The sequence below is a fragment of the Cryptosporidium bovis genome, assembly GCF_009768925.1.
Source record: "Cryptosporidium bovis isolate 45015 chromosome Unknown contig_30, whole genome shotgun sequence".
Classification (NCBI taxonomy): domain Eukaryota; phylum Apicomplexa; class Conoidasida; order Eucoccidiorida; family Cryptosporidiidae; genus Cryptosporidium; species Cryptosporidium bovis.
Genome location: NW_027125049.1, coordinates 143224 through 162948, shown reverse-complemented (window position 1 = coordinate 162948; position 19725 = coordinate 143224). Strand labels below are relative to the sequence as shown.

General features: G+C 33.1%; 10 protein-coding genes across 10 annotated transcripts; 5 read left to right on the top strand and 5 right to left on the bottom strand.

Moving 5' to 3' along the window:
- Window positions 1-104: 104 nt before the first annotated feature.
- FG379_002418 (Ydr140wp-like family archaeal- RNA methylase) lies at window positions 105-863 on the bottom strand (the record flags this gene model as incomplete). The annotated part of the gene is made up of 1 exon (XM_067327748.1): window positions 105-863. One exon carries the CDS (start codon window positions 861-863, stop codon window positions 105-107), a length of 759 nt encoding a protein of 252 aa, XP_067182154.1.
- A 1162-nt stretch (window positions 864-2025) lies between these two features.
- On the top strand, window positions 2026-4176 carry FG379_002416 (uncharacterized protein; the record flags this gene model as incomplete). Its single annotated transcript, XM_067327746.1, has 1 exon — window positions 2026-4176. The coding sequence occupies one exon, from the start codon at window positions 2026-2028 to the stop codon at window positions 4174-4176; it is 2151 nt and encodes a 716-aa protein (XP_067182152.1).
- An 861-nt stretch (window positions 4177-5037) lies between these two features.
- FG379_002415 (uncharacterized protein) lies at window positions 5038-5412 on the bottom strand (the record flags this gene model as incomplete). The annotated part of the gene is made up of 1 exon (XM_067327745.1): window positions 5038-5412. The coding sequence occupies one exon, from the start codon at window positions 5410-5412 to the stop codon at window positions 5038-5040; it is 375 nt and encodes a 124-aa protein (XP_067182151.1).
- Window positions 5413-5835: 423 nt separating this feature from the next.
- On the bottom strand, window positions 5836-6123 carry FG379_002414 (uncharacterized protein; the record flags this gene model as incomplete). The annotated part of the gene is made up of 1 exon (XM_067327744.1): window positions 5836-6123. One exon carries the CDS (start codon window positions 6121-6123, stop codon window positions 5836-5838), a length of 288 nt encoding a protein of 95 aa, XP_067182150.1.
- Window positions 6124-7102: 979 nt separating this feature from the next.
- FG379_002413 (eukaryotic translation initiation factor 3 subunit 8 family) lies at window positions 7103-10456 on the top strand (the record flags this gene model as incomplete). The annotated part of the gene is made up of 1 exon (XM_067327743.1): window positions 7103-10456. One exon carries the CDS (start codon window positions 7103-7105, stop codon window positions 10454-10456), a length of 3354 nt encoding a protein of 1117 aa, XP_067182149.1.
- A 264-nt stretch (window positions 10457-10720) lies between these two features.
- On the bottom strand, window positions 10721-11122 carry FG379_002412 (uncharacterized protein; the record flags this gene model as incomplete). The annotated part of the gene is made up of 1 exon (XM_067327742.1): window positions 10721-11122. One exon carries the CDS (start codon window positions 11120-11122, stop codon window positions 10721-10723), a length of 402 nt encoding a protein of 133 aa, XP_067182148.1.
- A 628-nt stretch (window positions 11123-11750) lies between these two features.
- Window positions 11751-13025, top strand: FG379_002411 (uncharacterized protein; the record flags this gene model as incomplete). The annotated part of the gene is made up of 1 exon (XM_067327741.1): window positions 11751-13025. The coding sequence occupies one exon, from the start codon at window positions 11751-11753 to the stop codon at window positions 13023-13025; it is 1275 nt and encodes a 424-aa protein (XP_067182147.1).
- Window positions 13026-13504: 479 nt separating this feature from the next.
- FG379_002410 (Rrp8p like methyltransferase involved in rRNA processing) lies at window positions 13505-14635 on the top strand (the record flags this gene model as incomplete). The annotated part of the gene is made up of 1 exon (XM_067327740.1): window positions 13505-14635. One exon carries the CDS (start codon window positions 13505-13507, stop codon window positions 14633-14635), a length of 1131 nt encoding a protein of 376 aa, XP_067182146.1.
- A 587-nt stretch (window positions 14636-15222) lies between these two features.
- FG379_002409 (transcription initiation factor iie) lies at window positions 15223-16584 on the top strand (the record flags this gene model as incomplete). Its single annotated transcript, XM_067327739.1, has 1 exon — window positions 15223-16584. One exon carries the CDS (start codon window positions 15223-15225, stop codon window positions 16582-16584), a length of 1362 nt encoding a protein of 453 aa, XP_067182145.1.
- A 69-nt stretch (window positions 16585-16653) lies between these two features.
- FG379_002408 (uncharacterized protein) lies at window positions 16654-19410 on the bottom strand (the record flags this gene model as incomplete). Its single annotated transcript, XM_067327738.1, has 1 exon — window positions 16654-19410. The coding sequence occupies one exon, from the start codon at window positions 19408-19410 to the stop codon at window positions 16654-16656; it is 2757 nt and encodes a 918-aa protein (XP_067182144.1).
- Between the last annotated feature and the right edge of the window lie 315 nt (window positions 19411-19725).

Genomic DNA, 19725 nt, shown 5'->3' with positions numbered 1-19725 from the left:
TTGAATATGGGTTTTTAAAGTTAATTCAGTGCTATTGGTAAATGAAATAAAAAACAATCATTATGTGTATTTCACGAGTAAAGAAATTATAATGTAGTGGTTAATTAACTTCTAGAGAATTTCAGTATATACAAATGCTCAAATCTGATTTTTTTTTCGGATATAATGTTGACATCCCAATCCAAATATCTTTGATCTTTGTGAATAGATTCTAGAACATATCTCGGCTTGTTCCTTTCTTCTAAAAGCAAATAGCATATACCTTTCGGGAGTAGAACATCCACAATACAGGGGATAGGAACATGACACTTGAAAATTGTGTTATTTGAAACAATTTTATCGCTTTTGCTTATAAGTCTCAAATCGCCGAAAATGAAATAACTTATATAAAAGAGTCCGTTGGTACCTCCTGACCAAGAACAATCTATTCCCATACTTATATTAGCATTAATTAAGTCATGATTGGCACTTGGAACATATGGTGGATTAAATATGATTATCTTAAAAAGATATTCATTTGGTTTATTCTTTTTTAAAGACGAGAACAAATTCATTCTAATAAATTCAACGGGAACTTCTGGATGATTACGTTTTAATAGCCTTTCGGAAAGTTCCAGGGCTTTTATGTTTACATCTATCATATATGGAAGAGGCATTTTTTTATTCTCGCTTTTTAATATGGAAAGTAGACAACTAGTTAGGTATCCACTTCCGCACCCAACTTCACAAATTAAGTTAGGATTAGATTCGATAATACACTTTTTGTCCAACTCAAAAGTGTCTTCCATAAAAAATGTATCTTCTGAAGGCTCGTAAACATGTTCCCAGTCATTCTTTTTTGTAAAGCTTAAATCCACAGTCATTTTATTTCATATCATATTTCTTTGTATTAATTTTTTACATGAGGAGCCAGTTGTAGTACTGATAATATACAAAACGATGCGAGAAGTCTACCAAAGCGAACTAAACTGTTATTTTTTCCTTATGTAATCTTGTCAATTCCTTGATTGTAGTATTTTGTCTATATTCTCCACCTAAATATTTGATACGACCATAAATCAAACCCAAAATTGTGTAGGTGCTAAGCTGATAACAATAACAATTAATCTTATAAGCTCACTTTTGTTTCGTTTTTTCGACCAAAGATCTAAAATCTTTCTTGTATTCCTTGCCAATATTCAGGTGCATTAACGGAATGTTCAGTTGTTACTGTTGGCGCCATGATCTTTCATCTATTGGTGTACCAGGTTCGCAAGCAAGTACCTTAGGAAGGCAATAATACTGTAGACATCCAAGCCTCACTACAGAAGGATGCACAGGAAACTGAACTATTAACACTTCTGTTGAAAGTGAAGCTCTCCACAAATAGGGTAGGTAATAAAGATAATAAGCTGTTTAGAAGATGAAAAATAAGGGCGAGAACTGAAGAGACTCACAGGTAATTCCCTCACTTACATGAAAAATGTGGTGATTGTTAAGAAAAAATAAGGCTAGTACTTGTTCTATCTCCACCTATATTTGAAATGTTGGATATTCACAATTTAGTGGAGAAGAACCAACTTAAGTTCGAGGAAAAAATCCAAGCGAATAATGAATAGTGAGTGACACAAACACCTTTACTTAATTAAAACAACTTTTTCCGACTATTTATTGTATCTTCCTCTTGGTCCTCCAGCCATTATATATTTATTATTTTTGTCGTGAGGAGAGACGTAGCGGGAATATGTGAATAGTAAAAAAGTGGTGACTATATATATGATTGAAGGTAGAAAAGATATAGGGGAAAAAGATAGGAAAAGTGGTGAAAACGCAAAATCAAGGTAAAAAAAGAAATAAGTTGTTTTTTCTTCAGATAAGGCGGAGAAGATAGTTGAATGGAATTACTCCGTCAGGAGAAATAGTTGAGGAAACTATTGCGATATTTATTGTATGGGAAATAACGGTCTTATGTAACAGGGTTCTGCTTAGTGATGTAACTACTGAGACAAAGCAGATTAACTATAAGTTTGAAGATGCAATCACGAAATGTTTAGATGGGGCCGATACTCTTTGGTGGAACGTTTTTCCCTGTTCTATTTCTTGGCAACGCTGATCATATTGGTTTTAGATGTGGAATTTTTAAAGAATGGTCGCAATTTATGTAAAACCAGTGTGTTTTTAGGTAATAATAGTGTACTGTTATGCCCAATATCACTTGCGGAGGTGAATGTAAATCGTATGAGTGTGTTGACTACATATAAAAAAGGATTATTAGAGAAGAGTAAGAAAGTATCTAGGATGAAAAAGTCCTTATATAAATTAATTTCTCAAACGAGGATGAAGTCCGAGAGGGATTGTAAGTACAATAACAAGTACTCTTCGCTTTTAATGAATAAAGTCACCAGAGTGAAAACAGATGGTGGTATAGTTGAAGCAGTATTAAATTTAATAAAAGAACAAGTGAAACTTGTGGAATTATTGCTTGAAGTGGTTATAATGTTTTGGGATCCAGTTTTCAACTATGGTATAGATATTTCGTCTCAGTCAAAAATTGATCATTCTTTTTTGGACATGTTGGGACTTGGTGATAAAGGGTTATGGGATACAGACAATTATGGAGGAAAAGTATCGAAAGCCATAGACACTGATTTGGGGTCATCAGATTCACTATTTAAGATATTAGGATCTATAGAGATGTATCGTTATTTAATGACTTATAATTACCTATTGATTATTGGCTTAATATATAGAAAAGGAAAAAATTTTGAGAGAAATATTAGGTCCAAGCTTCGCCTTTTTCACAATGTTAGAGAAGGTTTGATTTCATCTAGAGACTCTTTGTCACTACTACTAGACTCCGATCTTCCGGGTGATATAAGCTTCCCTCATCCTAAACCTTCTCCTTCGTATTTGGACGTTGGGGCAAATTGTGATTTAAAGACCTACAACGAAATAAGAGAGGAGATAAATTTCTTTAGAAGAGTGCAAGATGAAAGCAAAATTTTTTCTGACAAGATTAAGAGCTCTGAATGTACTCATCACGATTTTAGGGGTTGCAATTCTTGTGAGATTAAAAAAACATCAATTTTGATAATTGAATGGAGCATGAATGATATTCAAATGGACATTGAAAGGCTTGAGAAGGATCTAAAACTTTGTTTTGAGAACATAAGGAAGAGCAATAAAGATTTCTGTTTCGATGAGGATGGAAAGGCCATTAGTTGTGAGGATACCAGTGAAGGAAAAAGTGTGGATTTTGTTAAAAGAGCCACTGGAAGTAGTTCTTCCACTGGAGTAACAGATCTAGATATGCAGCCAGATTTTTCTGCTGAAAAACATATTTCGGTTACTTCACCTTTCGTTTCGGACTATGATTCTTCCTTGGAGTTTGAGAGAGTAGAAAACGTTCCTTCTAAGAAAAAAACTTTAGTTAGAATGAGAAATAAGAGATATACAAAGAGGTCAGTTGTTTCAAAGTTAGTCAGAAGGACCTCGAAGAGGAGATCTCAAAGATATACAAACAAAACAGGTTGTAAGGGCAGAAGAAGAGGAGATAGAGATGAATGTGACAATCCGTATGGTTCAGCCTCTCATACATCTGTGGTTAATGATAGTGAATGTGACTCAAGTAGTGTTATTAGTGATCCATTTGATACAGAAACTTCTATTTATGATTCAGAACTTAGTGCTTCAACAGAATCGGAGGTTCTAACTGAAGCATCAGGAAAATTAGACAAGGGGTTATCTAGTGTTGAGAAGATTGTCACGTGTAGGTCAGACGATTGTAAGGACCTTGTTAAAATCGAGGCCGAGAAGACTTTCGATGATAAGAGTGGTGAAATTGCCATTTTATGTGGGCCTGATCTTGTTGCTGGTAGTTTATCTTCAATAGGTGGAAATGAATCCCACTTGCATTTAGTATCACAACCTACAACCAATATTCAAATGTCACCAGATGAAGTTGAGGATGATTTATTATCAGCCAGTGGAAATGCTGGTTGCAATACAGACCCTTCAGATTATACGAGTTCGGCAAATAACACAGAAGAGGCAACTGAGGTTCCTATTGGTTGCAGTTCATTTTCAAGTGCTAAGTGTTCTGATGAAGGCTTGAGTGAGCATGGAGCGAATATTGATTCTAATGGAACAGGAAACACAACAAGTCCCAGGAGATTTCAAAGGAGACTTAGAAGGTGAAAACGCGGAGCAGTAGAAAGTGAAGTTCAAAGTATATTTAACATTTATTCACTATATAGCGGTCATTTTTTCATAGCTCGTTTTAATTTTAAAAGTGAGATAGTAATAGTACAAAGGTAAAAGTGATTATTTGAATTGTTTGTTAACAGAAGTTTATTTATAAAAGTAACTTTCACTGTTATCCATGAGATGATTGTGGTTGAGAAGTGATTTAGGAAGTAATTCAAGGAAATCGTCGTATACAGCAGTATTGCTTCTATTACTTCATTGGTCTTTAATTTTCTTATATACTTGCACCATGACTAATGTTAAAGTTGACTTTTAGTCTCAAGTGATTCTTGTTCAGTTTTTGTTATATAGCTGCTTTATGGATTGAATTAAGGGTCGTGGTGTTAATTTGATACTTATCCAGAACATTCTTGTTTTTTTTGGTGTCTTCACACGAGCGAGTCCCTTTCTTTCATGTAAATGTATTTTGGATTGCATTAATCACTGGTGTTTTAGCTCAACTAAATGATTGGTTTGAAAACATGAAATGAGAGGGAGGTTCAGTAGGAAAAGTTGATCAAGTGAATTACAAAAGTTACATTGCTATAAGTTTGGGTTGTAGTGTCGCATGATTTGGCTTCGCCTGTATCAGCGGATGAGATTACATTGAAGATAGTTTTACACCAAAGGAAATGAGAGTAACTGCGGTAAGTATGACTAATTATGGTTCTACGGATATGTATCGGAAGTGAATATGAAGATTCAAAGAAAGAATATACAATATGCAATTTGCTTACCCAGTATAAAGAAACATGCAATTGAAATCAAAGTTACATGAATAAGCGGTAAAATGCTATATCATTGATGTTTAAATTATAGATGCTTGTACTTATCTAACAAATTCATAAATTTTTTAATTTGATATTGCCTTTGTGCTCTTTCTAAAAGCCACAGGTGTTTGAATCCGCCAACTTTATCCTCATCCGAGTGAATTAACTTTTCCTTGCAATTACAAGTAGCATTTGCATCATTAGAGTGTTGATTGTCTTGAGTGTGTATTAAATAATTATCTAGTATTTCATTCAAATTTTTTAAAACAGAAAGAGTTTCCTCTAGTATTTGTGGAATGTATTCCTGTTGAATTTTGATGCAGTTTCTTTCTATATTATTACCTCGACTACAAAAACTTGGATTCTTGACGTTATTGATATTATAGTCATTCTCATCACATTTATTTTGACCCAACATCTTTGGGCTAGAGTACGGACATAAATTATCACCTTTGAAACAGCAGTCACTCGCTTTTCTTCTCTTTTTTTTCAGCTCTGTTTTGAGCTGGAAGCCATTCAACTTTATTTCTGCAAAAAATCGGCCAGGACGGCACACAAATCTGATTTTCACAAAAAAAAACACAGTCAAATGGAATTATTTTAAAATTGCAAGTATTTTGCTTATTTCCTCTTCTCTTTGCCTTCTAAAGAGTAAAAGTTGATATTTGTTTCTGAGTGGTCGCAACCTTCGGTAACTTAGAAAAATCGTATTTGTTATGAATCCCAGAACCGTGACTCTTTTGCGAGCATACATCTTGAACTATAATCCCCAGGAGATGGATTATGCATGCAAGTGCATGTCAACATGCAATACAATGAGGGATTTTATAAATGAGGAATGTCAGGGAGACTTTAAGTGAAAGTTAGCCGTAAGGTTTTGACTTTGTGGTAATAACTTTGTTCTTGCTAGTTTAAGCAAAAAGGAGATGTAGAAAGAAGAGAAAAATGAAAATAAGCGGTTATGTGTCAAACTTACAATAAGAGTTACGATAAGGCCAATAAATATAATCATAACGGTATAGGAAAATTCTTGATAGTAAAATCCAACTATAAATGCAATTATACCTGTGAGAACAACAAGATATTCTTGAATTTTATAGGCAAGATCTTGGCCAGAAAAATCCTTCATTTTTAGTTAGTTTATGTTAAGGAGAAAAAATGCACAATTATAGGATGATGGTGTCATTAATTGAGAGTGGTGAGGTAGCAAAGAATCAGTTCGTAAATATCAACTGTAGTATTAATCACTCTAGGCTATTTTAAACCTCATCCAAAATATTTCCTTGTTAAAACTTACATGTATGTTATCTTCGAGGCAATTTTTGATGTGTAGAATGCTCCTTATCATTGTAAAAAACAAAGTACTTTACAACGATGATAAACGAACGGCTTTTAAATGGGACTTAAATAAGATAAAGTGTTTTCATTACTTTTTGCACGTGGGGTAAAGGGAGGAGCCATTACAAAGAGCCGCTTGCCAATAGGCGGTAGCAGCATTCTTATTGTTTAATCGTTACAATCTTTTTTGATTGGAAACAGTGTTTGCATTAAAGGTAACTTTTTTTGCAACATTTTTGTATGGAGCAAAGTAAACGAATTATTTCTTGGTTTCACTGCAGTTCCTCTACTAAGCGAGCTATATTGTGTTTGAGGTTTATTTGCCTTACAGTTTAATATAGAGATAAATGAAGTTGGAAAAATACGTGATGACATGACAATTCAATCACGCGCCAAGGCGCTATGTACCTATAATTTAGAGACAGAAAGCAATTAAAGGGGTATTGAATTGTGTAAAGAAAGGTAAACGGAAAATAAAAAAGGAGGAAATAGACGGTAGTATATGAATAACAGAACGAATTTATTCATAATAGAAAGGGCAACGTCTATTTGACTAGTAGTACTGAAAGGAGGGAAAGAAGGTCAGCAATTGCTTATAGGGTTTAGGAATAAGTAAAGAGTATAGTTTTACTGCTCTTCCTCGTCATTAATTGGATACTGTAATTTTGACGTAAATAAGTGCGAGTGAGAGTAATTTATTCCTATCTTATTGGATTTATACTCTGTACATACAGAATTTTAAGGTTAAGTAGATACGAAAGAAAGTTAGGATGCAGGGAAAGTTTTGGGCGGAAGGATCTGAGTCCTCTTCGGTTGACAGTTCAAGCAAAGATGGAAGTTCGTCCGAATCAGAGGTAGAGGCTCAGATTCAGACTGCACGCCGTAGACAAAGAGAGGTGAACAACACGAATTCAAGATGGGCAATAGATTCTGACTCAGACAGTAGTGAGGACGACAGAAGAGTGGTTAGGGGAGCAAGAGAAAAATTTCACGATGAACTCAGATGCATTATAAGGAGAATTAACAATCACGTTAAGGTTTTGGATTTCAGTTCACTGAATGAAGAGTACGAAAAATTGCTCAAGTGCATTCACAAGTCTCAAAATGTAATTGTGGATCACGGAATTCCTAACTTTTTCATTTCTTCCCTTGTTGAATTAGAGTCTTTCCTAGATGAAAAATTTAAGGATAAGGAGGGCATTAAGCGTCTTTCTAAGGCGAAAGCCACGAGTTTTAACACATTGAGGGCCAAATTTAGAAAGTCTGTCGAAGAATACCGAACGCAAATGGACGAGTGTAGAGAAAACCCAGAACTTTACCGAGATGGTGGTTTTAGTGACGATTCTTATTCTTACTCTGACGATTCTGATTCAAGTTCTGAATCATCATCCGAATCGTCGTCTGAATCAACTTCGTCTTTGTCTGACAGCGACGACGAGAGAATTTCCGGGTCATCCTCCTCTTCATCCTCCTCTTCATCCTCCTCTTCATCTTCCTCTGACTGGTCTTCATATGAGGAAGAATATGAGGACAGACATGCATCTGCCCTGGCAAAATGGGGAACGCGAGTTAAGAGCACAAAGAAGGATGGTGGAGCAGGGAAGAAGACACGCCAAAAAAGTACGAGGAAAGATGCTCAACAGGATGTATACTCCTCAACACCTGGAGGTGTTGGAGCATTAGCAACACAGGGGGGTGGTACAGGGACAACTACTGGAGGTGCTGGAACAGGCACTAGTAACGATTTGTTGTCATTTGAAGGGGAAGTTACGGTAGATATGATAGTAGAAAAAGTTGGAGAAATAGTTGCAGCTAGAGGCAAAAAAGGTACAGATAGACAGGAGCAAATAAGATTACTAAAGAGAGCTGCTGAAATATCGAAGCCTCTTTCTCTTCAAGCTTATGCCGATGTACTTACTCATTTAATTTCAGCTCAATTTGATACAATAACTGGGGCATTTCACTGTATAACTTCTGGAATTTGGTCTGAGATATGTGAAAATATCAATATTCTGTTAGACTTGGTGTTACTAAATAATAATAAGGAAAAGAGAGTATATATATCAGGATTTCAGAGCTTTATATCTTTAAAGGATAGAAAAAGAAAGATATCTGGTGATAACACAAACAATGTTAATAGTAATTCTGAAGTAGTTACAGATACTGGAGTACAAAACAATTTATCGTCTAGAGTATCTAATAACACTGTGTCTAGTGTATCAGTGGGGGGAAATTCGGCTCCTAGTTCAGAAGAATATGGTGCAAACAGTGGAAATTCCTTTGGGGATGACGAAATTATTGACCCTAAAGAACAGGACAAAAGCACTGTGACATTTCTGGTGTCATTTATAGAGAGACTTGACGGTGAATCACTAAAGGCCCTTCAACTTACAGATGTTCATTCAAGTGAATACAAAGACAGATTAGTACAGTCTCTTCATTTACTTGCATTACTTTGGAGGTGCTATAAAATATGTGAGGAGAGGGGTTATTTAGATTTGGTTTCCACACTCTCAGTACATTTGATAAACCAGCTACACTTTAAGAACGATTCATTGGCATTTAAAGTTTGGGAATTTGTAAAACAAATACTTGAGAAGACGGTTAATTCATCTATTGAAAATGATGAAGTGGGAAAGGAAAACAATTCGATTATTAAAGGTAATAATAGTGAAAAAAACACAAATATTAATAAAATTCCAGATGTGCCAGTGCCTGGAATTAAACCAAGTGAATTGATAACACGTTTAGTACAAAATGTTTACAAGCATGGAGATCAAAAAGATAAACTCAAGGTACTTATACAACATGTGTACAATATGGCTTTACATGATAACTATTATGAAGCAGTGAATCTTTTCCAGTCAATAGGGGTATATGACATGGCATTGGGATCCGATGTTGGAATTCAGATATTATACAATAGATCTCTTGTTCAACTGGGCCTTTCAGCATTTAGACTCGGATTGATATTAGAGTCACAGCAGTTGCTTTGTGAGATATGCATGCCAAATAGAAATAGAGAATTATTAGCTCAGGGTATGAGCAATATAAAGTCACAGGAACGCACCCCTGAACAAGAAAGGGCGGAAAAAAGACGTCTATTGCCTTATCATATGCATCTTTCACTAGAAGTTATTGATTGCATATATTTAATATGCTCTATGCTTCTTGAGGTACCATATATAGCTTATCACAGATCAATAGCTTTGCAGAATGAGGAGACACCTTCTACAAAATTCAGACCAATTTCGAAGCAATTCAGAAGACTGTTAGAGCAATATGAACGTCAGGCCATAACTGGGCCTCCTGAAAGTTTAAGAGACACAATTATAGCAGCAACGAGATCATTACAACTTGGAAAGTGGAAGGAATGTAGGGACTATATTTTTTCATTATCAATTTGGGACAATTCACTAGAGGAGACGTCTTTGATCCAATCTAGACTTGAATTCAACATTAAACAGGAAGCCTTGAGGACGTATTTGTATACATATGGCCATCTTTACTCGTCATTTTCTATTGAAAATCTCATATCTATGTTCCAGCTTCCGAAAGAGAAGATTAATTCTTTGATTTCTAAGATGATGCTCAGAAACGAACTGCGTGCTCTTTGGGATCAAACAGGAGAGTATATTCTCCTTAATAACAAACAATCGAGCAAAGTCCGAAGTGACTCACTCGCTATTGCAGACAAACTTCTGCAATTAGTTGAGTGTAACGAGTCCGTAACATCGTCCAAAGGAATCGGAGCAGGTGGCAGCGGAGCAGGTGGAAAGGGGGGAATTGATGGCGGTGCAATGGTAGGCGGAGGAAAGGGTGGAGTTGAAGGAAGTGGAAAGGGAATTGATGGCAGAGGTTTGGGTGACGGAGCGGGAGAAGATTCGAGAGAAGCAAGAGGAGGGAAACACGGGACAGGTGGAAGAGGTGGTAGTCTTGGTTCAGGCTCCGTTGGCGGAATGATGTTGGGAGGAAGCAATTCCAATAACAATATTGGCGGCGGATCCCTAGTTGGAGGACAGTCCTATTCTAACTATTATTCAAAGAAAGTGAATCCCGGTCAGCACGGAAAACACAAAAATAGTGGATCCTCTTCTACTGGAGTCAAGTCAATTCGAATTTAAAAGTTACGTCCGGGGGAAAAGGTTAGAATAATGAAACTAATGGAGTTCCTTTGCTCCAAGAAACTGTTTGCACACTGCTATTTGTCACATATTGCATCTATCTATATGTTTATAAACACATAAACACCTGTGTGCATGTACATGCGTACATTTATGTCCCTGGGCCGAAAGATCTATTCTATATATATATCATGTAAAAAGATTAAACATCAGAAAGAACAGTATGAATGACAGTTAAATTTAATGAAGGTAAAGGAGCGGGTATCAGGAATGCCTCCAAATTATGCTTAGTGTCTCAATGTAACTCTCATTCTTGAATTCATTAGATATACAACCGTCTATGAACTCCATTGAATTTACTATTTTTTGAATTATTTTCTCTATTCTCACTGCTCTACTGTAAACTGCCAGCATGCCACTTTTGTCATTGTTATGTTCGGTAGCTGCTGAGTTCTCGATCAGATAATTGTAGTAATCGTTTGTGTCGTCGTGTAAGGAGCTTAAGGTCTTGTACAAACTGTCATACTCATCTATTGTTTCATCTGCCTCATTTACATTTCTCTCAAAGTTGGAGTGCAGTCTATTTTTGGTCATTTCTATTGATGATATTATCGCATTTTCAAGGTTGTTAATCCATGAATCTGCTTCTAGAGCCAATTTTTCCATTTTAAGTAAGTCAAGGATAGTTAAGAGTGGGCAGAAAAAAACTCAGTTCAGTTCGGTACGAAAGGTAGTCTTTTTTAGCAGGTAACAAAATCATCGATATAGCCATTTAACTGTAGATTAGTCGGTTATTCAGTATTTATACCCATAAAAAACGCTAACACTTCATTAAAAAAGGTTTCAAAGTATTTGAACGCCATAAAAAGGAACAAAAAATATCACTTTTACTACTCTTACTCTTGCCACAGTAATCACTTATTAGTGGCATATTAGCGCCATGTGGCGGGAAGAATAGGTACTAACTGATTTATTTGCCTCGATTAAATCTGTAGTAGAATATAGGTGAAATATTCGATGTAAGGAGTGCGCATTATAGTAACATAGCCAAGTTGATGTTAATGTTATGTTGTGTGAATACGTAACTCATTGAATGAGCGAACTCTCTGGTAAAGAAAAGTAGAGAGATAAAGGGGCAACCGACTTGATAGCACTTTAATTTTTAACAATAATAAACAAAATAAGAAAACACACAAACATAGTGTTTATTGAATAGTGTGATGGAATGGTTTGGAAGTGAAGTATTCAAATAGTGTAACTGTCAGTATTTCACATAATAGATATAGGGAAAGTTATGAACAAGCTAAGCAATAGTTACAAGGAGATACTGAACAACGGAGATGAGTTATTTATAAAGCTTGGTTTAAAACCGTTCATATTAAATTTGCCGTTCGAGGAGAGAAACGAACCTTTGGAAAGAGGAATTACGAATAAAATAGGTAACAACTTTTGTTATTCTCACAAAACAAAAGGAAGTTGCGGTGATATAGTGTTTGAAAAGGACGAAAATGAGGTCTACAATATAAAAATAAACGACAAAAATTATATTCCAGAAGAAAAGGGTTATGATTCTTGCAACAAAAACAGTGAAATTTCAAACAGTACGGTAAATATATTAGGGGATAAAAATACAAATGGTTTTGTTTTTTTGCTGGTAAAACCAATGTGTCATTGTAGATACGATAAGGATTCAAGTATTAATTTAGACTTAAATGAAATTAAAGACAAAAGAAAGGAGGTAATTAGATATAAACCAATACTAGGTTCAATTGTGGAGGTAACTAACAGCAACAAAAGGTGTATTAAGGCGATTTTTTGTGAGAGAAAAATGCCATATGGCATAGCAGATAAACTAATGAGAGTATCTTTAAGCCGAATATTAATTCACTCATTATTGTGGAATGGGAAAGGTAGAAACAAAAATAATGGAAACAAAGTTATATGCATTTCTGAAGATGATATATTATTTTTTCCTATTCCAGCTTATGAGATATTAATAAAAGAGATAAATATGTCGAGTCACTGGGAGGAAAATAAAAATGTTGAATTAAGTAATGAGGTAAATTCAATTTTAGGAAGCAATAAAAGTAATACTATTAACAAAAAATATTCTGACACCATTAATGATCATTCAGATTATGTTTCACTAAATAGCTATAACTTTAATAAAAGTGATAACGTGTCCGAGTGTGGCTACTATGTTACAAACACTAATAAATGTCCTTGTTTAAGTAGATTTTCAAATAAACCAAATTATAGAAGGTTTTGGGAAATTACAGAGTCAAGACTAACTAGAATGATCAAGTTTAACCCAGGTATTTTTGGAGTTGATATTACTTATAAGGATTTTATTGGATTTAGGTTGTTCAAAGGAAGCAATCAATTTTTATCTCATACTCGGAATGTTTCAGTTGAAAAATTCAAGTTTGATAACATAGAAATAAGTAACTACAACAGCTACAAGTGCACATACAATGACACTTGCAACGATAATAGTACAACTGGGAGTAACAATACAGATTTTCACACCCCAATAAAAAAGAGGAGAATAGAAACAGTTATAACGTAATGCATTCAAACAACTACTATTCACTACAGTTATCCGGTTCTTCTCATGAAACAAATAAAGATCAGGCCAATTCACTTTGTTTAATTATTTACTCCTCACTTCATACTATGTTCTAATGTGAAATAAAATTATTAGTCACCTGTACATGCAATAAACTTCTGTGACCGCCTATTAGTCTCGTACATTTGGTGTCAGTTGTTATGAGGCGGGGAGGCAGATTAGAATTAACAGGTCCCAAAACCAGCAATAAAAAGATTGGTTTACTTGTAAAAAAAGTAAAGGGGACGATACATGGAAGGAAATAGACAATAAAACAAAGCGATATGTGATTGTATGTTGTTTGGTTCACATGAAAGATATAGATATATACATTGAGTCCCTTTAATTATTTCGGCAGCAACGGCAAAATTCCGTAGCTTATTACTAGTGTTAGTGTAATACCAGGTATTTGCTTAGTTACATAGACACAACAGATAGGGATGTTAAGAATAGGAGGTGAAAAAAGAAAGAGAGCAGTAGCAAGTGTAGTTGATGTGGGAGATATTTTGAAGAGAGGTGACGAATGCAAAGAAAGCACAACAAACGAATTAAGAAAAAATGCAAGTAGAGAGAAGAACAATCATGAGGAAAATAAAATAACTGGTGTGTCTCAGAGGCTAAAAGGGAGTCGCTTTAGGAAAATAAATGAGTATCTTTACACAAACAAGAGTGATGATGCATTTAATGAATATTTAAAGGACGATAACATGTTTGAGCAGTACCATTCTGGTTATAATGCACAAAAAAGGCTATGGCCTTTAGACCCACTGGATAAAATAATAGAATATATACGTATAAATGATAAAATAAAAGTAATAGGTGATTTTGGTTGTGGTATGGCTAAAATAAATCAATTATTTGGGAATAAAAAAGGATACAAAATTTATTCTTTTGATTTAAACTGTTCAAAAGACTTTGCGTACGAGAATAATATAACTATTTGCAACATAAAAAGTGTTCCTTTGGACGATAATATACTAGACTTGGCTGTATTTTGTCTTAGTTTAATGGGAACTGATTGGCCTTTATTTATTGCAGAAGCTTATCGCGTGGTTAAATATCAAGGCTTAATTATAATCACAGAAGTTACATCCAGATTAAATAGTATCCCAATGTTCATTTCAAATATTGAAAGATTTAACCTTAAATTAATTGGAAGTCCTACTAATATTACCAACTATTTCACTCAATTCATTTTCACCAAGGTAAATGCCAATGGTGATCGTTGCACTTTCAAAACTAAAAACATTGTCGACTCGAAGTATGTAAATAATCAGCAACGCACTACGGGGACAAGGCAACTCAAGAAACCTGGCCAAAACAAAGATAATAACAACAGAGTTGTTAAGTATATTCGAAGGTCTTCTGCTCCTTTATTTCCAGCTAAATTGAATACTAAACGTTTCTTTTCATACAAATTAAGATTGATACATGTCTTAAAATTACTCAAATCAACTAGTTACAAAAGTTCCCTCAGAAATAACCAAAAATATAACCACTCAGAGACCATATTAATTGCCTCCAATATAGATCATACTCTTCTCAAGCCTTGTGTGTACAAGAAGAGATAAAAATGACAATTTGTTAACATTTACCGCCTGGCCGTTGGCGCCCAAAGGTATCGAAATAATTTTTAATATATTTGTTTGATCTTTCAAAGTCTATTGTTATATTTTAGAATAAAGCAGGAAATAGGTTTCCTTTGATTTTATTTATGTGTTTTTAATATACGATTAGCGACTAGGTTCGTTAACTCTTGGGTTTATAAACGGCACTTAAATAAACACTGATTACGAGCAAATTTAAAGTTATTAATATTTACTCATCAAATAAAAACTACATGCTTTCTTTACATTTATAATATTTCCTTTTGATTTACTTAATCGTAACTGCTATTGGAAGGCTATTTTCATACTTGATCATCGTCTTTATTATTATTATCTTTTATTTTTGTTTCAATTAGTGCATCAATGTAATTGCGTTGATCATTGTGGAGCCAAAAGTAATGACAGATAACATTGTTGAAGCTAGGAATAAGAAGGAAAGAAAAAATAAATAAATAAAAAGATAACTTATTGATGTATATTGACATTTAATATTACCTTAACCTGTCTGTTTTCAAGGTGTTGTATATCTATTTAAATATTGAATTAAATACATGAATATACAGGAATCATTTTCAAATAGAAATAGCGAAGATATTCAACAATTTCCGTATAACCCTGAGAGATTCAGAACTTTTGTTCAGATTCTTCTAAGGCTATTTCATGATTCACCTGCAATTGTCATTGGTGATTGTCTCATTAGAGAGCAAAAGTCATTTACTGACAAAGACTTGGCTAACAAACTCAACTTGTCTGATAGACAAATTAGGGAGGCCCTTAGACAACTTGAAGATGATTTTATTGTGATAAAGGACCAAAAAAATAATAATGAATCTCAGAATTTACAAGGAAACTCTAATGTTGATAATTCTAGTAAAATAACTATTTCTTCTGCGCCTAGTATTAATAAAAATTCAAACGGAACAACTGTAGTAAATGCATTATCCCCAGAAAATAGTAATTATAATACTGACTCAAAATTATTGTTAAATAGCAAAGTGTGTCAATTTTATTATCGTATTAATCCATATCTCCCAGCAGTTGTTGAGTGGCAGTTAAATGCAATTACACATAAACTTGAACAAGATATTAAGGATGCAGTTAATTTAGACGAACTGTTATGCAAAAGATGCAATGCAAAGTATTCATCCTTAGAAGCATTGTCTTTAGATCTTGACCCGTCTGATGGACTTTTCCTCTGCAGATATTGCAATTTTAAACTAGTTACCGTTGATTCAGCAGCTTTCAAAAATGCTGCTAAAGATAAAGCTGAAAGGGCCAGAAAACAATTGAAAATATTAATCAACTCACTTGATTTTGTTAAAAACATGCATATTCCAGTCTTTCCTCAATACCAAAGCAAACTTGAAAAACTAAAAAATAATAAAACTGAGGAAATTAATGTTGGTAGTAAAGCTGATAATATTACTAATGACTCTACATCTTCTTTGAACAACATTACCATGAATAAAAATGAAAATAATCAGAACATATTTGTATCAGAATCTAAACAGTCAAAAACAGATTCACCAAGAATAGTGTCTTCACCTAATAATAAAGACATGAACATAACCAATCCCAGTGTATCAAAAGTTAAATTTGGGATCAGACTCTCAAACGCTTCGATAAATAACAAAGATACTGGTATTAAAATAAACATACAGACAAATAACAATACTTTAAAAGTTAATAGTACTAGTAATAGTGATTTAATAACACCAACCAATAATTCAGATTCATCTAATTGTCAAATCAATGACAAAGTTGAACCAATATTCTCTATTTCCGCCATTAAAGATAAAACATTTAAAATATCGGAAATTGATGATGAAATTATTAGTCTTATGACAGATAGTGAGTATCTTGAATATGATAAATTACTTCAAAAACACCATACATCAAGATTATTTAAATAGTATTTATTGTGTTATTCAATCTCCTGATTATTTTCAAGATTCTTAATTAATTAGATTTTAAACAAAATTTTATACTTGTCCAATATCTAGATTTGAATTTAAATCTATATTAACACCTGCATTACTTGGATAAGCACCACCATTGTTTGCATCAAAATTCACGTTTTGATAACTGTTCAAATTAATGTTGTTCATTAGCATATTCTGATAATTTATATTTGCAAAAAGTGGTGAGAAGAATGGTTGAAATAAATGTGGATTAAATGATAGTGGTGCTGTTGTTGATGATTTATTATTTGATGCCGTCGAATTGTACAAAAGTGAACCTGAATTTTGTTGAATTAGGGAAATATTTGTATTTTGTGAGTCCATCATGTTGACAATATTATTACTTGTATTTTCATTGTTATTTAATTGGTTACAAAAACTCTGTGTTCCTATTCCAAGTTGTGGTGAATAACCTAAAAAAGACATGCAATAATTAAATGGCGGGATGACATTACCATTGAATTGAGGAATACTCATATAATTAAATAAGAATGGTAACCCATTATTGCAATAGTTTTTTTCCGTATTATTATTATTATTATTGGTATTAAATTTTACCATAGAGTTATCAGAAATACGGTCAGGACCAACATTTAATTGATCTATATTACTGGTGGTTACATTTTGTGTGTTTGTATTTTCGTTAGTATAAGGCAATTCTTTATTTTTTGTTGATAAAAAGAATTCATATGCAAGCTTATATTGAGATTCTCTTTCTGAACTTGTTGAATTTAATGATACTTTGAATATTTGTGAATATTTTTGTTTTCCTCTATAATAAGAAACCTTCCAACCACGTGGTTTTTTCCACCATTCTAGTGTACTCTTACTATATTCACTAACATCATAATTCGATTCAATTTCCGAATCTTTTTTTATTATCTTATTTTTTCTATCTTTTAAAATATTACCTCCTGATTCGTCTAGTATATTATTTGAATTTATTTTCCTTTTCTTAGTATGTACTACATTGACTCTTGAAAGTTCATTTGCCTGAGAATTAATATTTTCATTAATATCAATCAAGTCTATCAACACATCTTTTGATCTTAAATTGTTTAATCCATATCTCATATCTAGTAATGTATAAATAGCATTTTCCATCTCTAAATTATCATCTACTAAATTGTCACAATTTGAATTTATAGCGTTTTTTTCATCATATACATGATTATTGTGACCATTAAATTTTCCTTGTAATCTTGTAATTCTCTTTTCAAAACGTGGCATAATTTTAGTTCCATTTCTTTCAATTTCAATGTGAATCAAATTTAAACAAGATCTATTATGGTCTATAAGTTTAAATAAATCCTCTAATTGTTCGTCATTACTACATGACAGGATACCACACCTATTAAAGCGAAAATTACCATCACCATATTTAGACAAACATACTGAAGTATTTCCAGGTAATCCACCCTCAGATAAATACTGTAAATCGTCGTTTATTCTAGACCCATTCTTAATCAATTCTTCCCAAAGAAAGTGATCTATTGTATTGTCAGGATCGTTATTTGAATTGTTTTCACTTGTACTTATTATTTTTTTAATATCTTCTATTGAGTTATTTATTTGAATATCACGTCTGGTTGTTTTTTGTAGTATGTCCTTAACATTTCTTATTCCAACTAATGAATTACAATAACTATAACAGTTGGTTTGATTATTACTATTTAAGTAATCAATATTATTATCATCTTTATATAAACTTAATCTAACTTGAGTTGGGTCATTTTGGTATTCAGTTGTTTGATAGTTATATTTATAATTGCAATAAAAATTCTGACTACTGAGTAATTCTTGATATACATTTCTGAATAACTTTCTACAGTTTAAATGTAAGTTATTCCTAAGTTGACCTCCATCATTTTTAATAACTTTACATTTTTCTTTAATTAAATTACAATTATTATGTGCATTATCAATGTCTACTGACAGAAAGAACAACATCATTCTTTGAATTAATAATGCATGCTCCTCATTCAAATAATTTTCGTTTTTTAAGTGAGGTTCATCATATGTATTAGTGTTGTTATTGTCATTGCTATTTTCGTATATCATTGTTTCAGTTTTCAATCTTTTTTTGTATTTTCTCTTTTCCTTGGTATGGAATAAAACATGTTGCTTTTTGGGATCCTGATTTTTGTCTTTTAAAGATCCGATCTCAATCAGTGTTGAATAATAACCACCTGGAAAGCATTTCACTGATATTCCGTGTATTTTCTCTAAAAACTGAATTGCTCTTTTAGCTGCACCTTCTTTGCCAAATTTTTTACAACTCCATTGCTTACTAAAGAGTTCGTTGTTTCTATACCATTCAAGTATAACTTTTCTTTTCACTTTATCTTCCTTTATCACAGAGTTATATTTTGATATATCTAACTTTTCTTCTATTCCTTTTGCCATCTTTTTACAAAAATCAACATTTTCAGCGTTAATATCATCTGAATTAGTCTTTATTTCTAAAGAATTTTCGAATTCCCTCTTTTGAACTGCATGTGCAAGGTAATCAGTTATTTGATTGTTGCCGGTCGCTGAATATAGGCACTGTGAATGCAAAAAATCAGAACTTCGGTAAGGATAAATATTGTTAATAAGAGCAGTATTCTCAGCTTCTACATTGTTCACTGTGAAAAATTTCTCACTAAATTCCCTTCCAATCTTACACAGATCATTCTTTTCAGCGTTTAAACACTTGAGTTTTTTTTCATCAAATGAAAGATCGTTATTACTTAGAAGTAACCCCATATCTCCATTTACATTCTTATGTTTAGTCATTATTTATCACTGCTATTAAATTATAATTTGGAACATGAAGTGATATTTCACCTTTAGTTATTGGGCTTTATTTCCATAATATATCAAGAAAATAAAGTCGGACAAGGAGCATTTGTTAATTCAATAGCTGCGTATTTTCACCAACAAATTAGTGGTTACAAGTACTCCCGTCCTCTCAAGCTTACCACCACTTTATTAAGCAGCCTGGAGAAAGGAACCAATGTGACTTCTTTTTTACTTGGTTGTTGAAAACAAAAATCAAATAGAGTTGACTCTATTTGACCCAACAATAATAAACTTAATAGGTATCTTTTT